Source organism: Pristiophorus japonicus, chromosome 3 (assembly GCF_044704955.1).
Source record: "Pristiophorus japonicus isolate sPriJap1 chromosome 3, sPriJap1.hap1, whole genome shotgun sequence".
In the NCBI taxonomy this organism is placed as follows: domain Eukaryota; kingdom Metazoa; phylum Chordata; class Chondrichthyes; family Pristiophoridae; genus Pristiophorus; species Pristiophorus japonicus.
This window is the reverse complement of record NC_091979.1, coordinates 8,698,158-8,723,901: the sequence shown is the minus strand read 5'-3', so window position 1 is coordinate 8,723,901 and position 25,744 is coordinate 8,698,158. Positions and strand designations below refer to the sequence as shown.

Genomic DNA, 25,744 nt, shown 5'->3' with positions numbered 1-25,744 from the left:
TTGGACTGTACCCCAGTGAGAGTCAGTGTGTGTGGGACTGTACCCCAGTGAGAGTCAGTGCGTGTGGGACTGTACCCCAGTGAGAGTCAGTATATGGGACTGTACCCCAGTGAGAGTCAGTGTGTGTGGGGCAGTACCCCAGTGAGAGTCAGTGTGTGTGGGACTGTACCCCAGTGAGGGTCAGTGTGTGTGGAACTGTACCCAGGTGAGAGTCAGTGTGTGTGGGACTGTACCCCAGTGAGAGTCAGTGTGTGTGGGACTGTACCCCAGTGAGAGCCAGTGTGTGGGACTGTACCCCAGTGAGTGTCAGTGTGTGTGTGAGACCCGTACCCCAGTCAGAGTCCGTGTGTGTTGGACTGTACCCCAGTGAGAGTCAGTGTGTGTGGGACTGTACCCCAGTGAGAGTCAGTGTGTGTGGGACTGTACCCCAGTGAGAGTCAGTGTGTGTGGGACTGTACCCCAGTGAGAGTCAGTGAGTGTGGGACCCGTACCCAGTGAGAGTCAGTGTATGTGGGACTGTACCACAGTGAGAGTCAGTGTATGTGGGACCCGTACCCAGTGAGAGTCAGTGTATGTGGGACTGTACCACAGTGAGAGTCAGTGTATGTGGGACCCATACCACAGTGAGAGTCAGTGTGTGTGGGATTGTACCCCAGTGGGAGTCAGTGTATGTGGGACCCATACCACAGTGAGAGTCAGTGTGTGTGGGATTGTACCCCAGTGGGAGTCAGTGTATGTGGGACCCATACCCCAGTGAGAGTCAGTGCGTGTGGGACACGTAACCCAGTGAGAGTCAGTGTGTGTGGGACTGTACTCCAGTGAGAGTCAGTGTGTGTGGGACCCGTCCCCCAGTGAGAGTCAGTGTGTGTGGGACTGTACCCCAGTCAGAGTCTGTATGTGTGGGACCCATACCCCAGTGAGAGTCGGTGTTTTTGGGACTGTACCCCAGTGAGGGTCAGTGTGTGTGGGACTGTACCCCAGTGAGAGTCAGTGTGTGTGGGACTGTACCCCAGTGAGAGTCAGTGTATGTGGACCTGTACCCCAGTGAGAGTCAGTTTGTGTGGGACTGTACCCCAGTCAGAGTCAGTTTGTGTGGAACCGTACCCCAGTGAGAGTCAGTGTGTTTGGAACCGTACCCCATTGAGAGTCAGTGTGTGTGGGACTGTACCCCACTGCGAGTCAGTATGCGTGGGACTGTACCCCAGTGAGAGTCAGTGTGTGTGGGACGCGTATCTCAGTGAAAGTCAGTGTGTGAGGAACTGTACCAGAGTGAGAGTCAGTGTGTGTGTGGGACTGTACCCCAGTCAGAGTCAATGTGTGTGGGACTGTACCCCAGTGAGAGTCAGTGTGTGTGGGACTGTACCCCAGTGAGAGTCAGTGTGTGTGGGACTGTACCCCAGTGAGAGTCAGTGTGTGTGGGACTGTACCCCAGTGAGAGTCAGTGTGTGTGGGACTGTACCCCAGTGCGAGTCAGTATGTGTGGGACTGTACCCCAGTGAGAGTCAGTGTGTGTGGGACGCGTACCTCAGTGAAAGTCAGTGTGTGGGGAACTGTACCAGAGTGAGAGTCAGTGTGTGTGTGGGACTGTACCACAGAGAGAGTTCGTGTCTGTGGAACTATACCCCAGTGAGAGTCAGTGTGTGTGGGACTGTACCCCAGTGAGAGCCAGTGTGTGGGACTGTACCCCAGTGAGTGTCAGTGTGTGTGTGACCCGTACCCCAGTCAGAGTCCGTGTGTGTTGGACTGTACCCCAGTGAGAGTCAGTGTGTGTGGGACTGTACCCCAGTGAGAGTCAGTGTGTGTGGGACTGTACCCCAGTGAGAGTCAGTATATGGGACTGTACCCCAGTGAGAGTCAGTGTGTGTGGGGCAGTACCCCAGTGAGAGTCAGTGTGTGTGGGACTGTACCCCAGTGAGGGTCAGTGTGTGTGGAACTGTACCCAGGTGAGAGTCAGTGTGTGTGGGACTGTACCCCAGTGAGAGTCAGTGTGTGTGGGACTGTACCCCAGTGAGAGCCAGTGTGTGGGACTGTACCCCAGTGAGTGTCAGTGTGTGTGTGAGACCCGTACCCCAGTCAGAGTCCGTGTGTGTTGGACTGTACCCCAGTGAGAGTCAGTGTGTGTGGGACTGTACCCCAGTGAGAGTCAGTGTGTGTGGGACTGTACCCCAGTGAGAGTCAGTGTGTGTGGGACTGTACCCCAGTGAGAGTCAGTGAGTGTGGGACCCGTACCCAGTGAGAGTCAGTGTATGTGGGACTGTACCACAGTGAGAGTCAGTGTATGTGGGACCCATACCACAGTGAGAGTCAGTGTGTGTGGGATTGTACCCCAGTGGGAGTCAGTGTATGTGGGACCCATACCCCAGTGAGAGTCAGTGCGTGTGGGACACGTAACCCAGTGAGAGTCAGTGTGTGTGGGACTGTACTCCAGTGAGAGTCAGTGTGTGTGGGACCCGTCCCCCAGTGAGAGTCAGTGTGTGTGGGACTGTACCCCAGTCAGAGTCTGTATGTGTGGGACCCATACCCCAGTGAGAGTCGGTGTTTTTGGGACTGTACCCCAGTGAGAGTCAGTGTGTGTGGGAACCGTGCCCAAGTGAGAGTCAGTGTGTGGGATTGTACCCCAGTGAGAGTCAGTTTGAGTGGAACCGTACCCCAGTGAGAGTCAGTGTGTTTGGAACCGTACCCCATTGAGAGTCAGTGTGTGTGGGACTGTACCCCAGTGCGAGTCAGTATGTGTGGGACTGTACCCCAGTGAGAGTCAGTGTGTGTGGGACGCGTATCTCAGTGAAATTCAGTGTGTGGGGAACTGTACCAGAGTGAGAGTCAGTGTGTGTGTGGGACTGTACCTCAGTCAGAGTCAATGTGTGTGGGACTGTACCCCAGTGAGAGTCAGCGTGTGTGGGACTGTACCACAGAGAGAGTTCGTGTCTGTGGAACTATACCCCAGTGAGAGTCAGTCTGTGTGGGACAGTACCCCAGTGAGAGCCAGTGTGTGGGACTGTACCCCAGTGAGTGTCAGTGTGTGTGGGACCCGTACCCCAGTCAGAGTCCGTGTCTGTGGAACTGTACCCCAGTGAGCGTCAGTGTGTGTGGGAACCGTGCCCAAGTGAGAGTCAGTGTGTGTGGAACTGTACTCCAGTGAGAGTCAGTGTGTGTGGAACTGTACTCCAGTGAGAATCAGTGTGTGGGACTGTACCCCATTGAGAGTCAGTTTCTGTGGAACTGTATCCCAGTGAGAGTCAGTGTGTTTGGGACGGTACCCCAGCGAGAGTCAATATGTGTGAGACCCGTACCACAGTGAGAGTCAGAGTGTGAAATTGTACCCCAGTGTGAATCAGTGTGTGTGGGACTGTAGCCCAGTGAGAGTCAGTGTGTGTGGCACTGTACCCCAGTGAGTGTCAGTGTCTGTGGAACTGTACCTCAGTGAGAGTCAGTGTGTGTGGGACCCATATCCCAGTGAGAGTCAGTGTGTGTGGAACTGTACCCCAGTGAGTGTCAGTGTGTGTGGGACCCGTACCCCAGTCAGAGTCCGTGTCTGTGGAACTGTACCCCAGTGAGCGTCAGTGTGTGTGGGAACCGTGCCCAAGTGAGAGTCAGTGTGTGTGGAACTGTACTCCAGTAAGAATCAGTGTGTGGGACTGTACCCCAGTGAGAGTCTGTGTGTGTGGGACCCGTACCCCAGTCAGAGTCAGTGTCTGTGGGACTGTACCCCAGTGAGAGTCAGTATGTGTGGGAACCGTGCCCAATTGAGAGTCAGTGTGTGGGACTGTACCCAAGTGAGAGTCAGTGTGTGTGGAACGGTACCCCAGTGAGAGTCAGTGTGTGTGGAACCGTACCCCAGTGAGAGTCAGTGTGTGTGGGACTGTACCCCAGTGAGAGTCAGTGTGTGTGGGACTGTACCCCAGTGAGAGTCAGTGTGTGGGACTGTACCCCAGTGAGAGTCAGTATGTGTGGGACTGTAACCCAGTGAGGGTCAGTGTATGTGGAACTGTACCCAGGTGAGAGTCAGTGTGTGGGGGACTATACCCCAGTGAGAGTCAGTGTGTGTGGGACTGTACCCCAGTGAGAGTCAGTGCATGTGAGACTGTACCCCAGTGAGAGTCAGTGTGTGGGGCTGTACCCCAGTGAGAGTCAGTGTATGTGGGACCCATACCACAGTGAGAGTCAGTGTGTGTGGGACCCGTACCCCAGTGAGAGTCAGTATGTGTGGGACTGTACCCCAGTGAGAGTCAGTGTGTGTGGGACTGTACCCCAGTGAGAGTCAGTGTGTGTGGGACTGTACCCCAGTGAGAGTCAGTGTGTGTGGGACTGTACCCCAGTGAGGGTCAGTGTGTGTGGAACTGTACCCAGGTGAGAGTCAGTGTGTGTGGGACTGTACCCCAGTGAGAGTCAGTGTGTGTGGGACTGTACCCCAGTGAAAGTCAGTGAGTGTGGGACCCATACCCCAGTGGGAGTCAGTGTATGTGGGACCCATACCCCAGTGAGGGTCAGTGTATGTGGGACCCATACCCCAGTGAGGGTCAGTGTGTGTGGGACTGTACCCCAGTGAGAGTCAGTGTGTGTGGGACTGTACCCCAGTGAGAGTCAGTGTGTGTGGGACTGTACCCCAGTGAGAGTCAGTGTGTGTGGGACCGTACCCCAGTGAGAGTCAATGCCTGTGGAACTGTACCTCAGTGAGAGTCAGTGTGTGTGGGACCCGTACCCCAGTGAGAGTCAGTGTGTGTGGGACCCGTGCCCCAGTGAGAGTCAGTGTGTGTGGGACCATACCCCAGTGAGAGTCAATGCCTGTGGAACTGTACCTCAGTGAGAGTCAGTGTGTGTGGAACCCGTACCCCAGTGAGAGTCAGTGTGTGTGGGACTGTACCAGTAAGAGTCAGTGTGTGTGGGGCAGTACCCCAGTGAGAGTCAGTGTGTGTGGGACTGTACCCCAGTGAGGGTCAGTGTGTGTGGAACTGTACCCAGGTGAGAGTCAGTGTGTGTGGGACTGTACCCCAGTGAGAGTCAGTGTGTGTGGGACTGTACCCCAGTGAGAGCCAGTGTGTGGGACTGTACCCCAGTGAGTGTCAGTGTGTGTGTGAGACCCGTACCCCAGTCAGAGTCCGTGTGTGTTGGACTGTACCGCAGTGAGAGTCAGTGTGTGTGTGGGATTGTACCACAGAGAGAGTTCGTGTCTGTGGAACTATACCCCAGTGAGAGTCAGTGTGTGTGGGACAGTACCCCAGTGAGAGCCAGTGTGTGGGACTGTACCCCAGTGAGTGTCAGTGTGTGTGTGACCCGTACCCCAGTCAGAGTCCGTGTGTGTTGGACTGTACCCCAGTGAGAGTCAGTGTGTGTGGGACTGTACCCCAGTGAGAGTCAGTGTGTGTGGGACTGTACCCCAGTGAGAGTCAGTATATGGGACTGTACCCCAGTGAGAGTCAGTGTGTGTGGGGCAGTACCCCAGTGAGAGTCAGTGTGTGTGGGACTGTACCCCAGTGAGGGTCAGTGTGTGTGGAACTGTACCCAGGTGAGAGTCAGTGTGTGTGGGACTGTACCCCAGTGAGAGTCAGTGTGTGTGGGACTGTACCCCAGTGAGAGCCAGTGTGTGGGACTGTACCCCAGTGAGTGTCAGTGTGTGTGTGAGACCCGTACCCCAGTCAGAGTCCGTGTGTGTTGGACTGTACCCCAGTGAGAGACAGTGTGTGTGGGACTGTACCCCAGTGAGAGTCAGTGTGTGTGGGACTGTACCCCAGTGAGAGTCAGTGTGTGTGGGACTGTACCCCAGTGAGAGTCAGTGAGTGTGGGACCCGTACCCAGTGAGAGTCAGTGTATGTGGGACTGTACCACAGTGAGAGTCAGTGTATGTGGGACCCATACCACAGTGAGAGTCAGTGTGTGTGGGATTGTACCCCAGTGGGAGTCAGTGTATGTGGGACCCATACCCCAGTGAGAGTCAGTGCGTGTGGGACACGTAACCCAGTGAGAGTCAGTGTGTGTGGGACTGTACCCCAGTTAGAGTCAGTGTGTGTGGGACCCGTCCCCCAGTGAGAGTCAGTGTGTGTGGGACTGTACCCCAGTCAGAGTCTGTATGTGTGGGACCCATACCCCAGTGAGAGTCGGTGTTTTTGGGACTGTACCCCAGTGAGAGTCAGTGTGTGTGGGAACCGTGCCCAAGTGAGAGTCAGTGTGTGGGATTGTACCCCAGTGAGAGTCAGTTTGTGTGGAACCGTACCCCAGTGAGAGTCAGTGTGTTTGGAACCGTACCCCATTGAGAGTCAGTGTGTGTGGGACTGTACCCCAGTGCGAGTCAGTATGTGTGGGACTGTACCCCAGTGAGAGTCAGTGTGTGTGGGACGCGTATCTCAGTGAAATTCAGTGTGTGGGGAACTGTACCAGAGTGAGAGTCAGTGTGTGTGTGGGACTGTACCTCAGTCAGAGTCAATGTGTGTGGGACTGTACCCCAGTGAGAGTCAGCGTGTGTGGGACTGTACCACAGAGAGAGTTCGTGTCTGTGGAACTATACCCCAGTGAGAGTCAGTCTGTGTGGGACAGTACCCCAGTGAGAGCCAGTGTGTGGGACTGTACCCCAGTGAGTGTCAGTGTGTGTGGGACCCGTACCCCAGTCAGAGTCCGTGTCTGTGGAACTGTACCCCAGTGAGCGTCAGTGTGTGTGGGAACCGTGCCCAAGTGAGAGTCAGTGTGTGTGGAACTGTACTCCAGTGAGAGTCAGTGTGTGTGGAACTGTACTCCAGTGAGAATCAGTGTGTGGGACTGTACCCCATTGAGAGTCAGTTTCTGTGGAACTGTATCCCAGTGAGAGTCAGTGTGTTTGGGACGGTACCCCAGCGAGAGTCAATATGTGTGAGACCCGTACCACAGTGAGAGTCAGTGTGTGAAATTGTACCCCAGTGTGAATCAGTGTGTGTGGGACTGTAGCCCAGTGAGAGTCAGTGTGTGTGGCACTGTACCCCAGTGAGTGTCAGTGTCTGTGGAACTGTACCTCAGTGAGAGTCAGTGTGTGTGGGACCCATATCCCAGTGAGAGTCAGTGTGTGTGGAACTGTACCCCAGTGAGTGTCAGTGTGTGTGGGACCCGTACCCCAGTCAGAGTCCGTGTCTGTGGAACTGTACCCCAGTGAGCGTCAGTGTGTGTGGGAACCGTGCCCAAGTGAGAGTCAGTGTGTGTGGAACTGTACTCCAGTAAGAATCAGTGTGTGGGACTGTACCCCAGTGAGAGTCTGTGTGTGTGGGACCCGTACCCCAGTCAGAGTCAGTGTCTGTGGGACTGTACCCCAGTGAGAGTCAGTATGTGTGGGAACCGTGCCCAATTGAGAGTCAGTGTGTGGGACTGTACCCCAGTGAGAGTCAGTGTGTGTGGAACGGTACCCCAGTGAGAGTCAGTGTGTGTGGAACCGTACCCCAGTGAGAGTCAGTGTGTGTGGGACTGTACCCCAGTGAGAGTCAGTGTGTGTGGGACTGTACCCCAGTGAGAGTCAGTGTGTGGGACTGTACCCCAGTGAGAGTCAGTATGTGTGGGACTGTAACCCAGTGAGGGTCAGTGTATGTGGAACTGTACCCAGGTGAGAGTCAGTGTGTGGGGGACTATACCCCAGTGAGAGTCAGTGTGTGTGGGACTGTACCCCAGTGAGAGTCAGTGTATGTGAGACTGTACCCCAGTGAGAGTCAGTGTGTGGGGCTGTACCCCAGTGAGAGTCAGTGTATGTGGGACCCATACCACAGTGAGAGTCAGTGTGTGTGGGACCCGTACCCCAGTGAGAGTCAGTATGTGTGGGACTGTACCCCAGTGAGAGTCAGTGTGTGTGGGACTGTACCCCAGTGAGAGTCAGTGTGTGTGGGACTGTACCCCAGTGAGAGTCAGTGTGTGTGGGACTGTACCCCAGTGAGGGTCAGTGTGTGTGGAACTGTACCCAGGTGAGAGTCAGTGTGTGTGGGACTGTACCCCAGTGAGAGTCAGTGTGTGTGGGACTGTACCCCAGTGAAAGTCAGTGAGTGTGGGACCCATACCCCAGTGGGAGTCAGTGTATGTGGGACCCATACCCCAGTGTGGGTCAGTGTATGTGGGACCCATACCCCAGTGAGGGTCAGTGTGTGTGGGACTGTACCCCAGTGAGAGTCAGTGTGTGTGGGACTGTACCCCAGTGAGAGTCAGTGTGTGTGGGACTGTACCCCAGTGAGAGTCAGTGTGTGTGGGACCGTACCCCAGTGAGAGTCAATGCCTGTGGAACTGTACCTCAGTGAGAGTCAGTGTGTGTGGGACCCGTACCCCAGTGAGAGTCAGTGTGTGTGGGACCCGTGCCCCAGTGAGAGTCAGTGTGTGTGGGACCATACCCCAGTGAGAGTCAATGCCTGTGGAACTGTACCTCAGTGAGAGTCAGTGTGTGTGGAACCCGTACCCCAGTGAGAGTCAGTGTGTGTGGGACTGTACCAGTAAGAGTCAGTGTCTGTGGGATTATTCCCCAGTCAGAGTCAGTGTTTGTGGAACTGTACCCCAGTGAGAGTCAGTGTGTGTGGGACCCGTACCCCAGTGAGAGTCAGTGTGTGTGGAACTGTACCCCAGTGAGAGTCAGTGTGTGTGGAACTGTACCCCAGTGAGAGTCAGTGTGTGTGGGACGGTACCACAGTGAGAGTCAGTGTGTGTAGGGCCCGTACCCCAGTGAGAGTCAGTGTGTTTGGGACCGTACCCCAGTGAGAGTCAGTGTGTGTGGAACTGTACCCCAGTGAGAGTATGTGGGTCTGTACTCCAGCGAGAGTCAGAGTATCTGGAACATTACCCCAGTGAGAGTCAGTGAGTGTGGGACTGTAGCCCAGTGAGAGTCCATGTGTGTGGAAACCGTGCAGCCGTGAGAGTCTGCGTGTGTGTAACAGTGCCCGAGTGAAAGTCAGTGTGTGTGCGACTTTACCCTAGTATGAGTCAGTGTGTGGGACTGTACCCCAGTGAGAGTCAGTATAAGTGGACATGTACCCCAGTGAGAGTCAGTGTGTGTGGGAACCATGCTCCAGTGAGAATCAGTGTGCGTGGAACTGTACCCCAGTGAGAGTCAGTGTAAGTGGACCTGTACCCCAGTGAGAGTCAGTGTGTGTGGGACCATACCCCAGTGAGAGTCAGTGTATGTGGGACTGTACCCCAGTGAGAGTCAGTGTGTGTGGGACCATACCCCAGTGAGAGTCAGTGTGTGTGGGACTGTACCCCAGTGAGAGTCAGTGTGTGTGGGACCGTACCCCAGTGAGAGTCAATGTGTGTGGGACTCTTACCTCATGAGAGGCAGTGTGTGTGGAACTGTACCCCAGTGAGAGTCAGTGTGTGTGTGACCCGTACCCCAGTGAGAGTCAGTGTGTGTTGGACTGTACCCCAGTGAGAGTCAGTGTGTGTGGAACTGTACCTCAGTGAGAGTCAGTGTAAGTGGAACTGTACCCCAGTGAGAGTCAGTGTGTGTGGGACTGTACCCCAGTGAGAGTCAGTGTGTGTGGGACTGTACCCCAGTAAGAATCAGTGTGTGTGGGACCCTTACCTCATGAGAGTCAGTGTGTGTGGGACCCGTACCCCAGTGAGAGTCAGTGTGTGTGGGACCCGTACCCCAGTCAGAGTCAGTGTGTGTGGGACTGTACCAGAGTGAGAGTCAGTGTGTGTGGAACTGTACCCCAGTGAGAGTCAGTGAGTTTGGGACTGTACCCCAGCGAGAGTCAGGAGTGTGGGAACCGTACCCCAGTGAAAGTCAGTATTTGTGGAACTGTACCCCAGTGAGAGTCAATGTGTGTGGGACTGTACCACAGAGTCAGTGTCTGTGGAACTGTACGCCAGTGAGAGTCAGTATGTGTGGGACCCGTAACCCAGTCAGAGTCCGTGTCTGTGGAACTGTACCCCAGTGAGCGTCAGTGTGTGTGGGAACCGTGCCCAAGTGAGAGTCAGTGTGTGTGGAACTGTACTCCAGTAAGAATCAGTGTGTGGGACTGTACCCCAGTGAGAGTCTGTGTGTGTGGGACCCGTACCCCAGTCAGAGTCAGTGTCTGTGGGACTGTACCCCAGTGAGAGTCAGTATGTGTGGGAACCGTGCCCAATTGAGAGTCAGTGTGTGGGACTGTACCCCAGTGAGAGTCAGTGTGTGTGGAACGGTACCCCAGTGAGAGTCAGTGTGTGTGGAACCGTACCCCAGTGAGAGTCAGTGTGTGTGGGACTGTACCCCAGTGAGAGTCAGTGTGTGTGGGACTGTACCCCAGTGAGAGTCAGTGTGTGGGACTGTACCCCAGTGAGAGTCAGTATGTGTGGGACTGTAACCCAGTGAGGGTCAGTGTTTGTGGAACTGTACCCAGGTGAGAGTCAGTGTGTGGGGGACTATACCCCAGTGAGAGTCAGTTTGTGTGGGACTGTACCCCAGTGAGAGTCAGTGTATGTGTGACTGTACCCCAGTGAGAGTCAGTGTGTGTGGGGCTGTACCCCAGTGAGAGTCAGTGTATGTGGGACCCATACCCCAGTGAGAGTCAGTGTGTGTGGGACCCGTACCCCAGTGAGAGTCAGTATGTGTGGGACTGTACCCCAGTGAGAGTCAGTGTGTGTGGGACTGTACCCCAGTGAGAGTCAGTGTGTGTGGGACTGTACCCCAGTGAGAGTCAGTGTGTGTGGGACTGTACCCCAGTGAGGGTCAGTGTGTGTGGAACTGTACCCAGGTGAGAGTCAGTGTGTGTGGGACTGTACCCCAGTGAGAGTCAGTGTGTGTGGGACTGTACCCCAGTGAAAGTCAGTGAGTGTGGGACCCGTACCCAGTGGGAGTCAGTGTATGTGGGACCCATACCCCAGTGGGAGTCAGTGTATGTGGGACCCATACCCCAGTGAGGGTCAGTGTATGTGGGACCCATACCCCAGTGAGGGTCAGTGTGTGTGGGACTGTACCCCAGTGAGAGTCAGTGTGTGTGGGACTGTACCCCAGTGAGAGTCAGTGTATGTGGACCTGTACCCCAGTGAGAGTCAGTGTGTGTGGGACTGTACCCCAGTCAGAGTCAGTTTGTGTGGAACCGTACCCCAGTGAGAGTCAGTGTGTTTGGAACCGTACCCCATTGAGAGTCAGTGTGTGTGGGACTGTACCCCACTGCGAGTCAGTATGTGTGGGACTGTACCCCAGTGAGAGTCAGTGTGTGTGGGACCCGTAACCCAGTCAGAGTCCGTGTCTGTGGAACTGTACCCCAGTGAGCGTCAGTGTGTGTGGGAACCGTGCCCAAGTGAGAGTCAGTGTGTGTGGAACTGTACTCCAGTAAGAATCAGTGTGTGGGACTGTACCCCAGTGAGAGTCTGTGTGTGTGGGACCCGTACCCCAGTCAGAGTCAGTGTCTGTGGGACTGTACCCCAGTGAGAGTCAGTATGTGTGGGAACCGTGCCCAATTGAGAGTCAGTGTGTGGGACTGTACCCCAGTGAGAGTCAGTGTGTGTGGAACGGTACCCCAGTGAGAGTCAGTGTGTGTGGAACCGTACCCCAGTGAGAGTCAGTTTGTGTGGGACTGTACCCCAGTGAGAGTCAGTGTGTGTGGGACTGTACCCCAGTGAGAGTCAGTGTGTGGGACTGTACCCCAGTGAGAGTCAGTATGTGTGGGACTGTAACCCAGTGAGGGTCAGTGTTTGTGGAACTGTACCCAGGTGAGAGTCAGTGTGTGGGGGACTATACCCCAGTGAGAGTCAGTTTGTGTGGGACTGTACCCCAGTGAGAGTCAGTGTATGTGTGACTGTACCCCAGTGAGAGTCAGTGTGTGTGGGGCTGTACCCCAGTGAGAGTCAGTGTATGTGGGACCCATACCCCAGTGAGAGTCAGTGTGTGTGGGACCCGTACCCCAGTGAGAGTCAGTATGTGTGGGACTGTACCCCAGTGAGAGTCAGTGTGTGTGGGACTGTACCCCAGTGAGAGTCAGTGTGTGTGGGACTGTACCCCAGTGAGAGTCAGTGTGTGTGGGACTGTACCCCAGTGAGGGTCAGTGTGTGTGGAACTGTACCCAGGTGAGAGTCAGTGTGTGTGGGACTGTACCCCAGTGAGAGTCAGTGTGTGTGGGACTGTACCCCAGTGAAAGTCAGTGAGTGTGGGACCCGTACCCAGTGGGAGTCAGTGTATGTGGGACCCATACCCCAGTGGGAGTCAGTGTATGTGGGACCCATACCCCAGTGAGGGTCAGTGTATGTGGGACCCATACCCCAGTGAGGGTCAGTGTGTGTGGGACTGTACCCCAGTGAGAGTCAGTGTGTTTGGAACCGTACCCCATTGAGAGTCAGTGTGTGTGGGACTGTACCCCACTGCGAGTCAGTATGTGTGGGACTGTACCCCAGTGAGAGTCAGTGTGTGTGGGACGCGTATCTCAGTGAAAGTCAGTGTGTGAGGAACTGTACCAGAGTGAGAGTCAGTGTGTGTGTGGGACTGTACCCCAGTCAGAGTCAATGTGTGTGGGACTGTACCCCAGTGAGAGTCAGTGTGTGTGGGACTGTACCCCAGTGAGAGTCAGTGTGTGTGGGACTGTACCCCAGTGAGAGTCAGTGTGTGTGGGACTGTACCCCAGTGAGAGTCAGTGTGTGTGGGACTGTACCCCAGTGAGAGTCAGTGTGTGTGGGATTGTACCCCAGTGAGAGTCAGTGTGTGTGGGACTGTACCCCAGTGCGAGTCAGTATGTGTGGGACTGTACCCCAGTGAGAGTCAGTGTGTGTGGGACGCGTACCTCAGTGAAAGTCAGTGTGTGGGGAACTGTACCAGAGTGAGAGTCAGTGTGTGTGTGGGACTGTACCACAGAGAGAGTTCGTGTCTGTGGAACTATACCCCAGTGAGAGTCAGTGTGTGTGGGACAGTACCCCAGTGAGAGCCAGTGTGTGGGACTGTACCCCAGTGAGTGTCAGTGTGTGTGTGACCCGTACCCCAGTCAGAGTCCGTGTGTGTTGGACTGTACCCCAGTGAGAGTCAGTGTGTGTGGGACTGTACCCCAGTGAGAGTCAGTGTGTGTGGGACTGTACCCCAGTGAGAGTCAGTATATGGGACTGTACCCCAGTGAGAGTCAGTGTGTGTGGGGCAGTACCCCAGTGAGAGTCAGTGTGTGTGGGACTGTACCCCAGTGAGGGTCAGTGTGTGTGGAACTGTACCCAGGTGAGAGTCAGTGTGTGTGGGACTGTACCCCAGTGAGAGTCAGTGTGTGTGGGACTGTACCCCAGTGAGAGCCAGTGTGTGGGACTGTACCCCAGTGAGTGTCAGTGTGTGTGTGAGACCCGTACCCCAGTCAGAGTCCGTGTGTGTTGGACTGTACCCCAGTGAGAGTCAATGTGTGTGGGACTGTACCCCAGTGAGAGTCAGTGTGTGTGGGACTGTACCCCAGTGAGAGTCAGTGTGTGTGGGACTGTACCCCAGTGAGGGTCAGTGTGTGTGGAACTGTACCCAGGTGAGAGTCAGTGTGTGTGGGACTGTACCCCAGTGAGAGTCAGTGTGTGTGGGACTGTACCCCAGTGAGAGTCAGTGAGTGTGGGACCCGTACCCAGTGAGAGTCAGTGTATGTGGGACTGTACCACAGTGAGAGTCAGTGTATGTGGGACCCATACCACAGTGAGAGTCAGTGTGTGTGGGATTGTACCCCAGTGGGAGTCAGTGTATGTGGGACCCATACCCCAGTGAGAGTCAGTGCGTGTGGGACACGTAACCCAGTGAGAGTCAGTGTGTGTGGGACTGTACCCCAGTGAGAGTCAGTGTGTGTGGGACCCGTCCCCCAGTGAGAGTCAGTGTGTGTGGGACTGTACCCCAGTCAGAGTCTGTATGTGTGGGACCCATACCCCAGTGAGAGTCGGTGTTTTTGGGACTGTACCCCAGTGAGAGTCAGTGTGTGTGGGAACCGTGCCCAAGTGAGAGTCAGTGTGTGGGATTGTACCCCAGTGAGAGTCAGTTTGTGTGGAACCGTACCCCAGTGAGAGTCAGTGTGTTTGGAACCGTACCCCATTGAGAGTCAGTGTGTGTGGGACTGTACCCCTGTGCGAGTCAGTATGTGTGGGACTGTACCCCAGTGAGAGTCAGTGTGTGTGGGACGCGTATCTCAGTGAAATTCAGTGTGTGGGGAACTGTACCAGAGTGAGAGTCAGTGTGTGTGTGGGACTGTACCTCAGTCAGAGTCAATGTGTGTGGGACTGTACCCCAGTGAGAGTCAGCGTGTGTGGGACTGTACCACAGAGAGAGTTCGTGTCTGTGGAACTATACCCCAGTGAGAGTCAGTCTGTGTGGGACAGTACCCCAGTGAGAGCCAGTGTGTGGGACTGTACCCCAGTGAGTGTCAGTGTGTGTGGGACCCGTACCCCAGTCAGAGTCCGTGTCTGTGGAACTGTACCCCAGTGAGCGTCAGTGTGTGTGGGAACCGTGCCCAAGTGAGAGTCAGTGTGTGTGGCACTGTACCCCAGTGAGTGTCAGTGTCTGTGGAACTGTACCTCAGTGAGAGTCAGTGTGTGTGGGACCCATATCCCAGTGAGAGTCAGTGTGTGTGGAACTGTACCCCAGTGAGTGTCAGTGTGTGTGGGACCCGTACCCCAGTCAGAGTCCGTGTCTGTGGAACTGTACCCCAGTGAGCGTCAGTGTGTGTGGGAACCGTGCCCAAGTGAGAGTCAGTGTGTGTGGAACTGTACTCCAGTAAGAATCAGTGTGTGGGACTGTACCCCAGTGAGAGTCTGTGTGTGTGGGACCCGTACCCCAGTCAGAGTCAGTGTCTGTGGGACTGTACCCCAGTGAGAGTCAGTATGTGTGGGAACCGTGCCCAATTGAGAGTCAGTGTGTGGGACTGTACCCCAGTGAGAGTCAGTGTGTGTGGAACGGTACCCCAGTGAGAGTCAGTGTATGTGGAACCGTACCCCAGTGAGAGTCAGTGTGTGTGGGACTGTACCCCAGTGAGAGTCAGTGTGTGTGGGACTGTACCCCAGTGAGAGTCAGTGTGTGGGACTGTACCCCAGTGAGAGTCAGTATGTGTGGGACTGTAACCCAGTGAGGGTCAGTGTATGTGGAACTGTACCCAGGTGAGAGTCAGTGTGTGGGGGACTATACCCCAGTGAGAGTCAGTGTGTGTGGGACTGTACCCCAGTGAGAGTCAGTGTATGTGAGACTGTACCCCAGTGAGAGTCAGTGTGTGGGGCTGTACCCCAGTGAGAGTCAGTGTATGTAGGACCCATACCACAGTGAGAGTCAGTGTGTGTGGGACCCGTACCCCAGTGAGAGTCAGTATGTGTGGGACTGTACCCCAGTGAGAGTCAGTGTGTGTGGGACTGTACCCCAGTGAGAGTCAGTGTGTGTGGGACTGTACCCCAGTGAGAGTCAGTGTGTGTGGGACTGTACCCCAGTGAGGGTCAGTGTGTGTGGAACTGTACCCAGGTGAGAGTCAGTGTGTGTGGGACTGTACCCCAGTGAGAGTCAGTGTGTGTGGGACTGCACCCCAGTGAAAGTCAGTGAGTGTGGGACCCATACCCCAGTGGGAGTCAGTGTATGTGGGACCCATACCCCAGTGAGGGTCAGTGTATGTGGGACCCATACCCCAGTGAGGGTCAGTGTGTGTGGGACTGTACCCCAGTGAGAGTCAGTGTGTGTGGGACTGTACCCCAGTGAGAGTCAGTGTATGTGGACCTGTACCCCAGTGAGAGTCAGTGTGTGTGGGACTGTACCCCAGTCAGAGTCAGTTTGTGTGGAACCGTACCCCAGTGAGAGTCAGTGTGTTTGGAACCGTACCCCATTGAGAGTCAGTGTGTGTGGGACTGTACCCCAGTGCGAGTCAGTATGTGTGGGACTGTACCCCAGTGAGAGTCAGTGTGTGTGGGACGCGTATCTCAGTGAAAGTCAGTGTGTGGGGAACTGTACCAGAGTGAGAGTCAGTGTGTGTGTGGGACTGTACCCCAGTCAGAGTCAATGTGTGTGGGACTGTACCCCAGTGAGAGTCAGCGTGTGTGGGACTGTACCACAGAGAGAGTTCGTGTCTGTGGAACTAGACCCCAGTGAGAGTCAGTGTGTGTGGGACAGTACCCCAGTGAGAGCCAGTGTGTGGGACTGTACCCCAGTGAGTGTCAGTGTGTTGTGGGACCCGTACCCCAGTCAGAGTCCGTGTCTGTGGAACTGTACCCCAGTGAGCGTCAGTGTGTGTGGGAACCGTGCCCAAGTGAGAGTCAGTGTGTGTGGAACTGTACTCCAGTGAGAGTCAGTGTGTGTGGAACTGTACTCCAGTGAGAATCAGTGTGTGGGACTGTACACCATTGAGAGTCAGTTTCTGTGGAACTGTATCCCAGTGAGAGTCAGTGTGTTTGGGACGGTACCCCAGCGAGAGTCAATATGTGTGAGACCCGTACCACAGTGAGAGTCAGTGTGTGAAATTGTACCCCAGTGTGAATCAGTGTGTGTGGGACTGTACCCCAGTGAGAGTCAGTGTGTGTGGGACTGTACCACACTGAGAGTCAGTGTGTGTGGAATTGTAACCCAGTGAGAGTCAGTGTGTGTGGAATTGTACCCCAGTGAGAGTCAGTGTGTGGGACTGTACCCCAGTGAGAGTCAGTGTATGTGGAACCGTACCCCAATGAGAGTCAGCGTGTGTGGAACGGTACCCCAGTGAGAGTCAGTGTGTGTGGGACTGTACCCCAGTGAGAGTCAGTGTGTGTGGGACTGTACCCCAGTGAGAGTCAGTGTGTGGGACTGTACCCCAGTGAGAGTCAGTATGTGTGGGATTGTAACCCAGTGAGGGTCAGTGTGTGTGGAACTGTACCCAGGTGAGAGTCATTGTGTGGGGGACTGTACCCCAGTGAGAGTCAGTGTGTGTGGGACTGTACCCCAGTGAGAGTCAGTGTGTGTGGGACTGTACCCCAGTGAGAGTCAGTGTATGTGGGACCCATACCCCAGTGAGAGTCAGTGTGTGTGGGACCCGTACCCCAGTGAGAGTCAGTATGTGTGGGACTGTACCCCAGTGAGAGTCAGTGTGTGTGGGACTGTACCCCAGTGAGAGTCAGTGTGTGTGGGACTGTGCCCCAGTGAGTGTCAGTGTGAGTTGGAACCGTGCCCAAGTGAGAGTCAGTCTGTGTTGGACTGTACCCCAATGAGAGTCAGTGTGTGTGGGACTGTACCCCAGTGAGAGTCAGTGTGAGTGGGACTGTACCCCAGTGAGAGTCAGTGTGTGGGACTGTACCCCAGTGAGAGTCAGTATGTGGGACTGTACCCCAGTGAGAGTCAGTGTGTGTGGGGCAGTACCCCAGTGAGAGTCAGTGTGTGTGGGACTGTACCCCAGTGAGGGTCAGTGTGTGTGGAACTGTACCCAGGTGAGAGTCAGTGTGTGTGGGACTGTACCCCAGTGAGAGTCAGTTTGTGTGGGACTGTACCCCAGTGAGAGCCAGTGAGTGTGGGATCCGTACCCCAGTGAGAGTCAGTATGTGTGGGACTGTACCCCAGTGAGAGTCAATGTGTGTGGGACTGTACACCAGTAAGAGCCAGTGTGTGAGGGACTGTACCGCTGTGAGAGTTAGTGTGTGTGAAACTGTACCCCAGTGAGAGTCAGTGTGTGTGGAACTGTACCCCAGTGAGAGTCAGTGTGTGTGGGACTGTACCCCAGTGAGAGTCAGTGTGTGTGGAACTGTACCCCAGTGGGAGTCAGTGTATGTGGGACCCATACCCCAGTGAGGGTCAGTGTGTGTGGGACTGTACCCCAGTGAGAGTCAGTGTGTGTGGGATTGTACCCCAGTGAGGGTCAGTGTGTGTGGAACCGTACCCCAGTGGGAGTCAGTGTATGTCGGACTGTACCCCAGTGAGAGTCAGTGTGTGTGGGACTGTACCCCAGTGAGAGTCAGTGTGTGTGGGACTGTACCCCAGTGAGAGTCAGTGTGTGTGGGACTGTACCCCAGTGAGAGTCAGTGTGTTTGGGACTGTACCCCAGTGAGAGTCAGTGTGCGTGGGACTGTACCCCAGTGAGAGTCAGTGTGTGTGGGACTGTACCCCAGTGAGAGTCAGTGTGTGTGGGACTGTACCCAAGTGAGAGTCAGTGTGTGTGGGACTGTACCCAAGTGAGAGTCAGTGTGTGTGGGATTGTACCCCAGTGAGAGTCAGTGTGTGTGGGACTGTACCCCAGTGAGAGTCAGTGTGTGTGGGACTGTACCCCAGTGAGAGTCAGTGTGTGTGGGACTGTCCCCCAGTGAGAATCAGTGTGTGTGGGACTGTACCCAAGTGAGAGTCAGTGTGTGTGGGACTGTACCCCAGTGAGAGTCAGTGTGTGTGGGACTGTACCCCAGTGAGAGTCAGTGTGTGTGGGACTGTACCCCAGTGAGAGTCAGTGTGTGTGGGACTGTACCCCAGTGAGAGCCAGTGTGTGAGGGACTGTACCGCTGTGAGAGTTAGTGTGTGTGAAACTGTACCCCAGTGAGAGTCAGTGTGTGTGGAACTGTACCCCAGTGAGAGTCAGTGTGTGTGGGACTGTACCCCAGTGAGAGTCAGTGTGTGTGGAACTGTACCCCAGTGGGAGTCAGTGTATGTGGGACCCATACCCCAGTGAGGGTCAGTGTGTGTGGGACTGTACCCCAGTGAGAGTCAGTGTGTGTGGGATTGTACCCCAGTGAGGGTCAGTGTGTGTGGAACCGTACCCCAGTGGGAGTCAGTGTATGTCGGACTGTACCCCAGTGAGAGTCAGTGTGTGTGGGACTGTACCCCAGTGAGAGTCAGTGTGTGTGGGACTGTACCCCAGTGAGAGTCAGTGTGTGTGGGACTGTACCCCAGTGAGAGTCAGTGTGTTTGGGACTGTACCCCAGTGAGAGTCAGTGTGTGTGGGACTGTACCCCAGTGAGAGTCAGTGTGTGTGGGACTGTACCCAAGTGAGAGTCAGTGTGTGTGGGACTGTACCCAAGTGAGAGTCAGTGTGTGTGGGACTGTACCCAAGTGAGAGTCAGTGTGTGTGGGATTGTACCCCAGTGAGAGTCAGTGTGTGTGGGACTGTACCCCAGTGAGAGTCAGTGTGTGTGGGACTGTACCCCAGTGAGAGTCAGTGTGTGTGGGACTGTCCCCCAGTGAGAATCAGTGTGTGTGGGACTGTACCCAAGTGAGAGTCAGTGTGTGTGGGACTGTACCCCAGTGAGAGTCAGTGTGTGTGGGACTGTACCCCAGTGAGAGTCAGTGTGTGTGGGACTGTACCCCAGTGAGAGTCAGTGTGTGTGGGACTGTACCCCAGTGAGAGTCAGTGTGTGTGGGACTGTACCCCAGTGAGAGTATGTGTGTGTGGGACTGTACCCCAGTGAGAGTCAGCGTCTGTGGGACTGTACCCCAGTGAGAGTCAGTGTGTGTGGGACTGTACCCCAGTGAGAGTCAGTGTGTGTGGGACTGTACCCCAGTGAGAGTCAGTCTGTATGGGACTGTACCCCAGTGAGAGTCAGTATGTGTGGGACTGTACCCCAGTGAGAGTCAGTGTGTGTGGGACTGTACCCCAGTGAGAGTCAGTGTGTGTGGGACTGTACCCCAGTGAGAGTCCGTGTGTGTGGGACTGTACCCCAGTGAGAGTCAGTGTGTGTGGGACTGCACCCCAGTGACAGTCAGTGTATGTGGGACCCATACCCCAGTGAGAGTCAGTGTGTGTGGGACTGTACCCCAGTGAGTGTCAGTGTGTGTGGGACTGTACCCCAGTGAGAGTCAGTGTGTGTGGGACTGTACCCCAGTGAGGGTCAGTGTGTGTGGGACTGTACCCCAGTGAGAGTCAGTGTGTGTGGGACTGTACCCCAGTGAGAGTCCGTGTGTGTGGGACTGTACCCCAGTGAGAGTCAGTGTGTGTGGGACTGTACCCCAGTGACAGTCAGTGTATGTGGGACCCATACCCCAGTGAGAGTCAGTGTGTGTGGGACTGTACCCCAGTGAGAGTCAGTGTGTGTGGGACTGTACCCCAGTGAGAGTCAGTGTGTGTGGGACTGTACCCCAGTGAGAGTCAGTGTGTGTGGGACTGTACCCCAGTGAGAGTCAGTGTGTGTGGGACTGTACCCCAGTGAGAGTCAGTGTGTGTGGGACTGTACCCCAGTGAGCGTCAGTGTGTGTGGGACTGTGCCCCAGTGAGATTCGGAGGGACTGCCGCTTACTGGTGCCGAAGTCGATGGTTGCGTAGATCCCCTGCAGCGTGCCGCAGTTCAGCTCCTGCACCTGATTTCCATCAGTCGTGAAGAGCAGCACATCATCGCCCAGGTACGATCGCAACACTTCACGCAAGTGCCGCAGGTAGTTATAATCACAGGTGAAGTAACTGCCGTACTCATTCTCCACCTGTAGAGGGAGCAAGGACAGCATGGGATCTATTCGAGAGAGGGAAAGTGATCGACGGAGAGAGTGATAGCCGGAGAGGGAGCGAGGGGGAGAGGGAACGAGGGGGGAGAGGGAATGAGGGGGGAGAGGGAGCGGGAGCGAGGAGGAAACAGAGAGAGGGAAATAGAGAGAGAGCGAGAGACACAGAGACAGAGAGCGAGAGAGACAGAGAGAGAGAGAGAGAGAGAGATAGAGAGACAGAGAGAGAGAGAGCGACTGAGAGAGATAGAGAGACAGAGAGAGAGAGAGAGAGAGATAGAGAGACAGAGAGAGAGAGAGCGACTGAGAGAGATAGAGAGACAGAGAGAGAGAGAGATAGAGAGACAGAGAGAGAGAGAGCGACTGAGAGAGAGAGAGAGAGAGAGAGAGAGCGACTGAGAGAGAGAGAGAGAGAGGGACATAGAGATTCTGTCACCTGGACACTGATGATGGGACCTCCGTTCTGGTACATTAAGGGTTTCATCTTCGGTAACAGAACCGCAAACCATTTATCCACCGCCGCCAGGTAATCTGAGGGAAACACCGAGAATTCACCGTCACATTACCCCCTATAACTATTGTTGCAGCACTCTGACCGAGAGGCGCCAAGCCCCGTCCCCTCCCGGCCGAATCATTCCATGCGCATGGGCCGAGACACAGCACCCGAGGCTTCGGATCTCCCCCCCACCCCCTCCGCCCCCCCGGGACTGACAGAGACAGAGAGGCTGGCTGGGGGGCGGGGGGGCGGGGAGGGGGAAGGGAGAGGCCGGGGGGGTGGGGGGGGGGGGGCGGAGAGAGAGAGGCTGGTGGGGTTAGAGAGAGGGAGAGAGAAAGGCTGGGGGGTGCGGGGAGAGAGAGGCTGGGCGGGGGGGAAGAGAGGCTGTGGGGGTGGGGGGGGAAGTGAGGCTGGGGGCTAAGAGAGGCTGCGGGAGGTGGAAGCGAGGCTGTGGGGGGGGGGAGAAAGAGAGGCTGCGGGGGGGGGAAGAGAGGCTGCGGGGGGGGGAAAGAGAGGCTGGGGGGGGGGAAGAGAGGCTGGGGGGGGGGAAGAGAGGCTGTGGGGGGGGGGGAAGAGAGGCTGTGAGGGGGGAAGAGAGGCTGCGGGGGAGGAAGGAGAGGCTGTGGGGGGGGGGGAAGAGAGGCTGTGAGGGGGGAAGAGAGGCTGGGGGGTGGGGAAGAGAGGCTGGGGGGGGGGAAGAGAGGCTGTGGGGGGGGGAAGAGAGGCTGGGGGGGAGGAAGGAGAGGCTGGGGCGGGTGGGGGGGGTGCGGAGATAGATCACATTGGAGTGGATGATATCCAGGAGTCACAACACTGTCACTATTAACTTCATACCCAATAAACTTGTTCACAATCCGTCCACAATGCCCCATCTATGGTGGGGTCAGGGGGTATCAGTTGGACTGGGGTAAGGCACTTTGGTTGGCCCTTGCTGTGTTCAGGGTGCTCGGTCCTCTGTCACTTCAGGAAGTCAAAGTAGATCGAGTTACGATTTGCAAAGTCAGTGAGACCTTGAATGGGCAGTTCCAGTTACACATTGCTGTCAAACCTCAGGGTGTGGCTTATCCTCCAAGGGGACCAATCATAGACAAAGGGTGGAGGATGGTGGCCATTCTTGCAGTACAAATAAGCAGGGCACCGGAGGAAGGGTCCAGTCCCACGTTAAAAAGACAAGCCTGAAGGATCTGTGCCTCAATGCGAGGAGTATTCATAATAAAGTGGACGAATTAACTGCACGGGCAGCAATTAATGAATATGATATAATTGGCATCACGGAGACATGGCTCCAGGGTGACCAAGGCTGGGAACTCAACATACAGGGGTATTCAACATTCAGGAAGGATAGACAGAAAGGAAAAGGAGGTGGGGTAGCGTTGCTGGTTAAAGAGGAAATTAACACAATAGTAAGGAAGGACATTAGCTTGGATGATGTGGAATCTGTATGGGTGGAGCTGCGGAATATCAAAGGGCAGAAAACGCTAGTGGGAGTTGTGTACAGACCACCAAACAGTAGTAGTGAGGTTGGGGACAGCATCAAACAAGAAATTAGGGATGCGTGCAATAAAGGTACAGCAGTTATCATGGGCGACTTTAATCTACAGAAAGATTGGGCTAACCAAGCTGGGAGCAATGCGGTGGAGGAGGATTTCCTGGAGTGTATTAGGGATGGTTTTCTGGACCAATATGTCGAGGAACCAACTAGAGAGCTGGGCATCCTAGACTGGGTGATGTATAATGAGAAAGGATTAATTAGCAATCTTGTTGTGCGATGCCCCTTGGGGAAGAGTGACCATAATATGGTAGAATTCCTTATCAAGATGGAGAGTGACACAGTTAATTCAGAGACTAGGGTCCTGAACTTAAGGAAAGATAACTGTGATGGTATGAGACGTGAATTGGCTAGAATAGACTGGCAAATGATACTTAGAGGGTTGCCGGTGGATGGGCAATGGCAATCATTTAAAGATCACATGGATGAACTTCAGCAATTGTACATCCCTGTCTGGAGTAAAAATAAAATGGGGAAGGTGGCTCAACCGTGGCTAACAAGAGAAATTAAGGATAGTATTAAATCCAAGGAAGAGGCATATAAATTGGCCAGAAAAAACAGCAAACTTGAGGACTGGGAGAAATTTAGAATTCAGCAGAGGAGGACAAAGGACAAAATGAAGATACAAATAACCTTCCGGAAATACTAGGGGACCGAGGGTCAAGTGAGAAGGAGGAACTGAAGGAAATCCTTATTCGGCGGGACATTGTGTTCGGGAAATTGATGGGATTGAAGGCCGATAAATCCCTGGGGCCTGATAGTCTGCATTCCAGAGTACTTAAGGAATGGCCCCAAAAATAGTGGATGCGTTGGTGATCATTTTCCAACAGTCTATCGACTCTGGATCAGTTCCTATGGACTGGAGGGTAGCTAATGTAACCCCACTTTAAAAAAAAGGAGGGACAGAGAAAACAGGGAATTATAGACCGGTTAGCCTGACATCAGTGATGGGGGAAATGTTGGAATCAATTGTTAAAGATGAAATAGCAGCGCATTTGGAAAGCAGTGACAGGATTGGTCCAATTCAATATGGATTTATGAAGGGGAAATCATGCTTGACAAATCTTCTGGAATTTTTTGAGGATGTAACTGGTAGAGTAGACAAGGGAGAACCAGTGGATGTGGTGTATTTGGACTTTCAAAAGGCTTTTGACAAGGTCCCATACAAGAGATTGGTGTGCAAAATTAAAGCACATGGTATTGGGGGTAATGTACTGACGTGGATAGAGAACTGGTTGGCAGACAGGAAGCAGAGAGTCGGGATAAACGGGTCCTTTTCAGAATGGCAGGCAGTGACAAGTGGGGTGCCGCAGGGCTCAGTGCTGGGACCCCAGCTATTTACAATATACATTAATGATTTAGGTGAAGGAATTGAGTGTAATATCTCCAAGTTTGCAGATGACACTAAACTGGGTGGCGGTGTGAGCTGTGAGGAGGACGCTAAGAGACTGCAGGGTGACTTGGACAGGTTAGGTGAGTGGGCAAATGCATGGCAGATGCAGTATAATGTGGATAAATGTGAGGTTATCCACTTTGGGTGCAAAAACACGAAGGCAGAATATTATCTGAATGGTGGCAGATTAGGAAAAGGGGAGGTGCAACGAGACCTGGGTGTCATGGTTCATCAGTCATTGAAAGTTGGCATGCAGGTACAGCAGGCAGTGAAGAAGGCAAATGGTATGTTGGCCTTCATAGCTAGGGGATTTGAGTATAGGAGCAGGGAGGTCTTACTGCAGTTGTACAGGGCCTTGGTGAGGCCTCACCTGGAATATTGTGTTCAGTTTTGGTCTTCTAATTTGAGGAAGGATGTTCTTGCTATTGAGGAAGTGCAGCGAAGGTTCACCAGACTGATTCCAGGGATGGCTGGACTGACATATGAGGAGAGACTGGATCAACTGGGCCTGTATTCACTGGAGTGTAGAAGGATGAGAGGGGATCTCATAGAAACATATAAAATACTGACTGGACTGGACAGGTTAGATACAGAAAGAATGTTCCCGATGTTGGGGAAGTCCAGAACCAGGGGTCACAGTCTAAGGATAAGGGGTACGCCATTTAGGACTGAGATGAGGAGAAACTTCTTCACTCAGAGAGTTGTTAACCTGTAGAATTCCCTGGCGCAGAGAGTTGTTGATACCAGTTCATTGGATATATTCAAGAGGGAGTTAGATGTGGTTCTTATGGCTAAAGGGATCAAGGGGTATGGAGAGAAAGCAGGAAAGGGGTACTTCTATCTTCTATCTTTTCCCGCATCACGTACGGCACTGCTCTGGCCTTGTGGGCTACTGATCTGGCGTCCGGGTTTATGTGAATCACTACCTTGGCCCCCATGAAAGTGCCAATGCCGGGTTGAAATAATGAGTCAAATACTCGCTCCACAGAGGAAATTGCATTGACATCGCCCCATTTCCAGTTCATGACAGCAAGCCAACTCCTCCCCAGTAATGCGGAACCGTCCCCTGGGACAATCCAGAGTGGCAGTCTGTTCTCCGAATCTTTGTGGGTCACTGCCTAGCACCGGAATGATCTGCTTTGTGTAAGTCAATAGCTGTGCGTCAATCGCCGATAATTTTGGCCTCCTGGCCTTGGATGCCCACAACTTTTCGAACTGTTTGATACCCATCAGGGACTGGCTGGCCCCTGTGTTTAGCTCCATTGATACTGGGATGCCATTGAGGAGCACTTTCATCATTATCAGTGGCGTCCTGGTGTATGAACTGTATACGTGCTCCACATGAACTCGCTGAACTTCAGCTTCCAGCGATTTCCCCCAGTGTTCATTTCTGCAATTTCTGCAGGTATTTTGCTCATCTCTGCAAACTCCGGCTGAGTGTGTGCCTCCACGCCTCCAGCATGAGTTGCAGTTTGAAACAAAAGGTTGCTTGCCAGTCGATCGTCCCTGACTGCCCCTGTTATTGTCTTGAGTGCACCATTAACAGATGTTGATGGCCCCATTACTGGCCGCATTGTCCCTTGAAATGTGAATTGCTGTTCAGCTTGCTATTGTCTCTGTCGAACTCCCCCTCTGGGTTCGACTACATGTTGGGGCATGCCTGACTGCCCTTGTCTGCCTGAAGAACTGTGTGCTCCTTTAACAATGTTGAATCTCTGTCCCAACCATTCCTTAACACAGTACCTCTCGTCTGTTCTGCTAGTGGCCATGCTCGCGTGGTTTAAATCCCAGTTTCTTGTCGCCATTGATAGGTCCTTACTATACAGTATAAATGCACACGAGGCCCATGCTTGAGAGAAGGTCAGTCTGTGACCTGTCCTTTATTCCTTAGCACTCAAGTGATGGAAGTGGGTGGAGCTTCCCCTTTTATATCTGAAGGTCTAGGTTAGGAATGTCTCCCACAAGTTCACCACCTAGTGGTCAGTGTTCTCACAGTGTACAACTTAGGTCAGATTATACATGGGTTACAATGCTGGTTGAATTCATGACAGGGCCCTT

The 25,744-nt window shown here is 54.2% G+C and overlaps 1 protein-coding gene across 3 annotated transcripts in view; it reads right to left on the bottom strand.

Annotated features, from left to right (window-relative positions):
• glb1l (galactosidase, beta 1-like) overlaps positions 1 to 25,744 on the bottom strand; it is a 329,883-nt gene that overhangs the window by 278,736 nt on the left and 25,403 nt on the right. For all 3 annotated transcript variants that reach the window (XM_070875176.1, XM_070875177.1, XM_070875178.1), the window contains 2 exons: positions 20,685 to 20,779; positions 20,050 to 20,230 (listed from right to left, as the gene is read on the bottom strand). In XM_070875176.1, the coding sequence (XP_070731277.1) occupies positions 20,050 to 20,230; positions 20,685 to 20,779 (276 nt within the window). The remainder of the gene's footprint in view (positions 1 to 20,049; positions 20,231 to 20,684; positions 20,780 to 25,744) is intronic.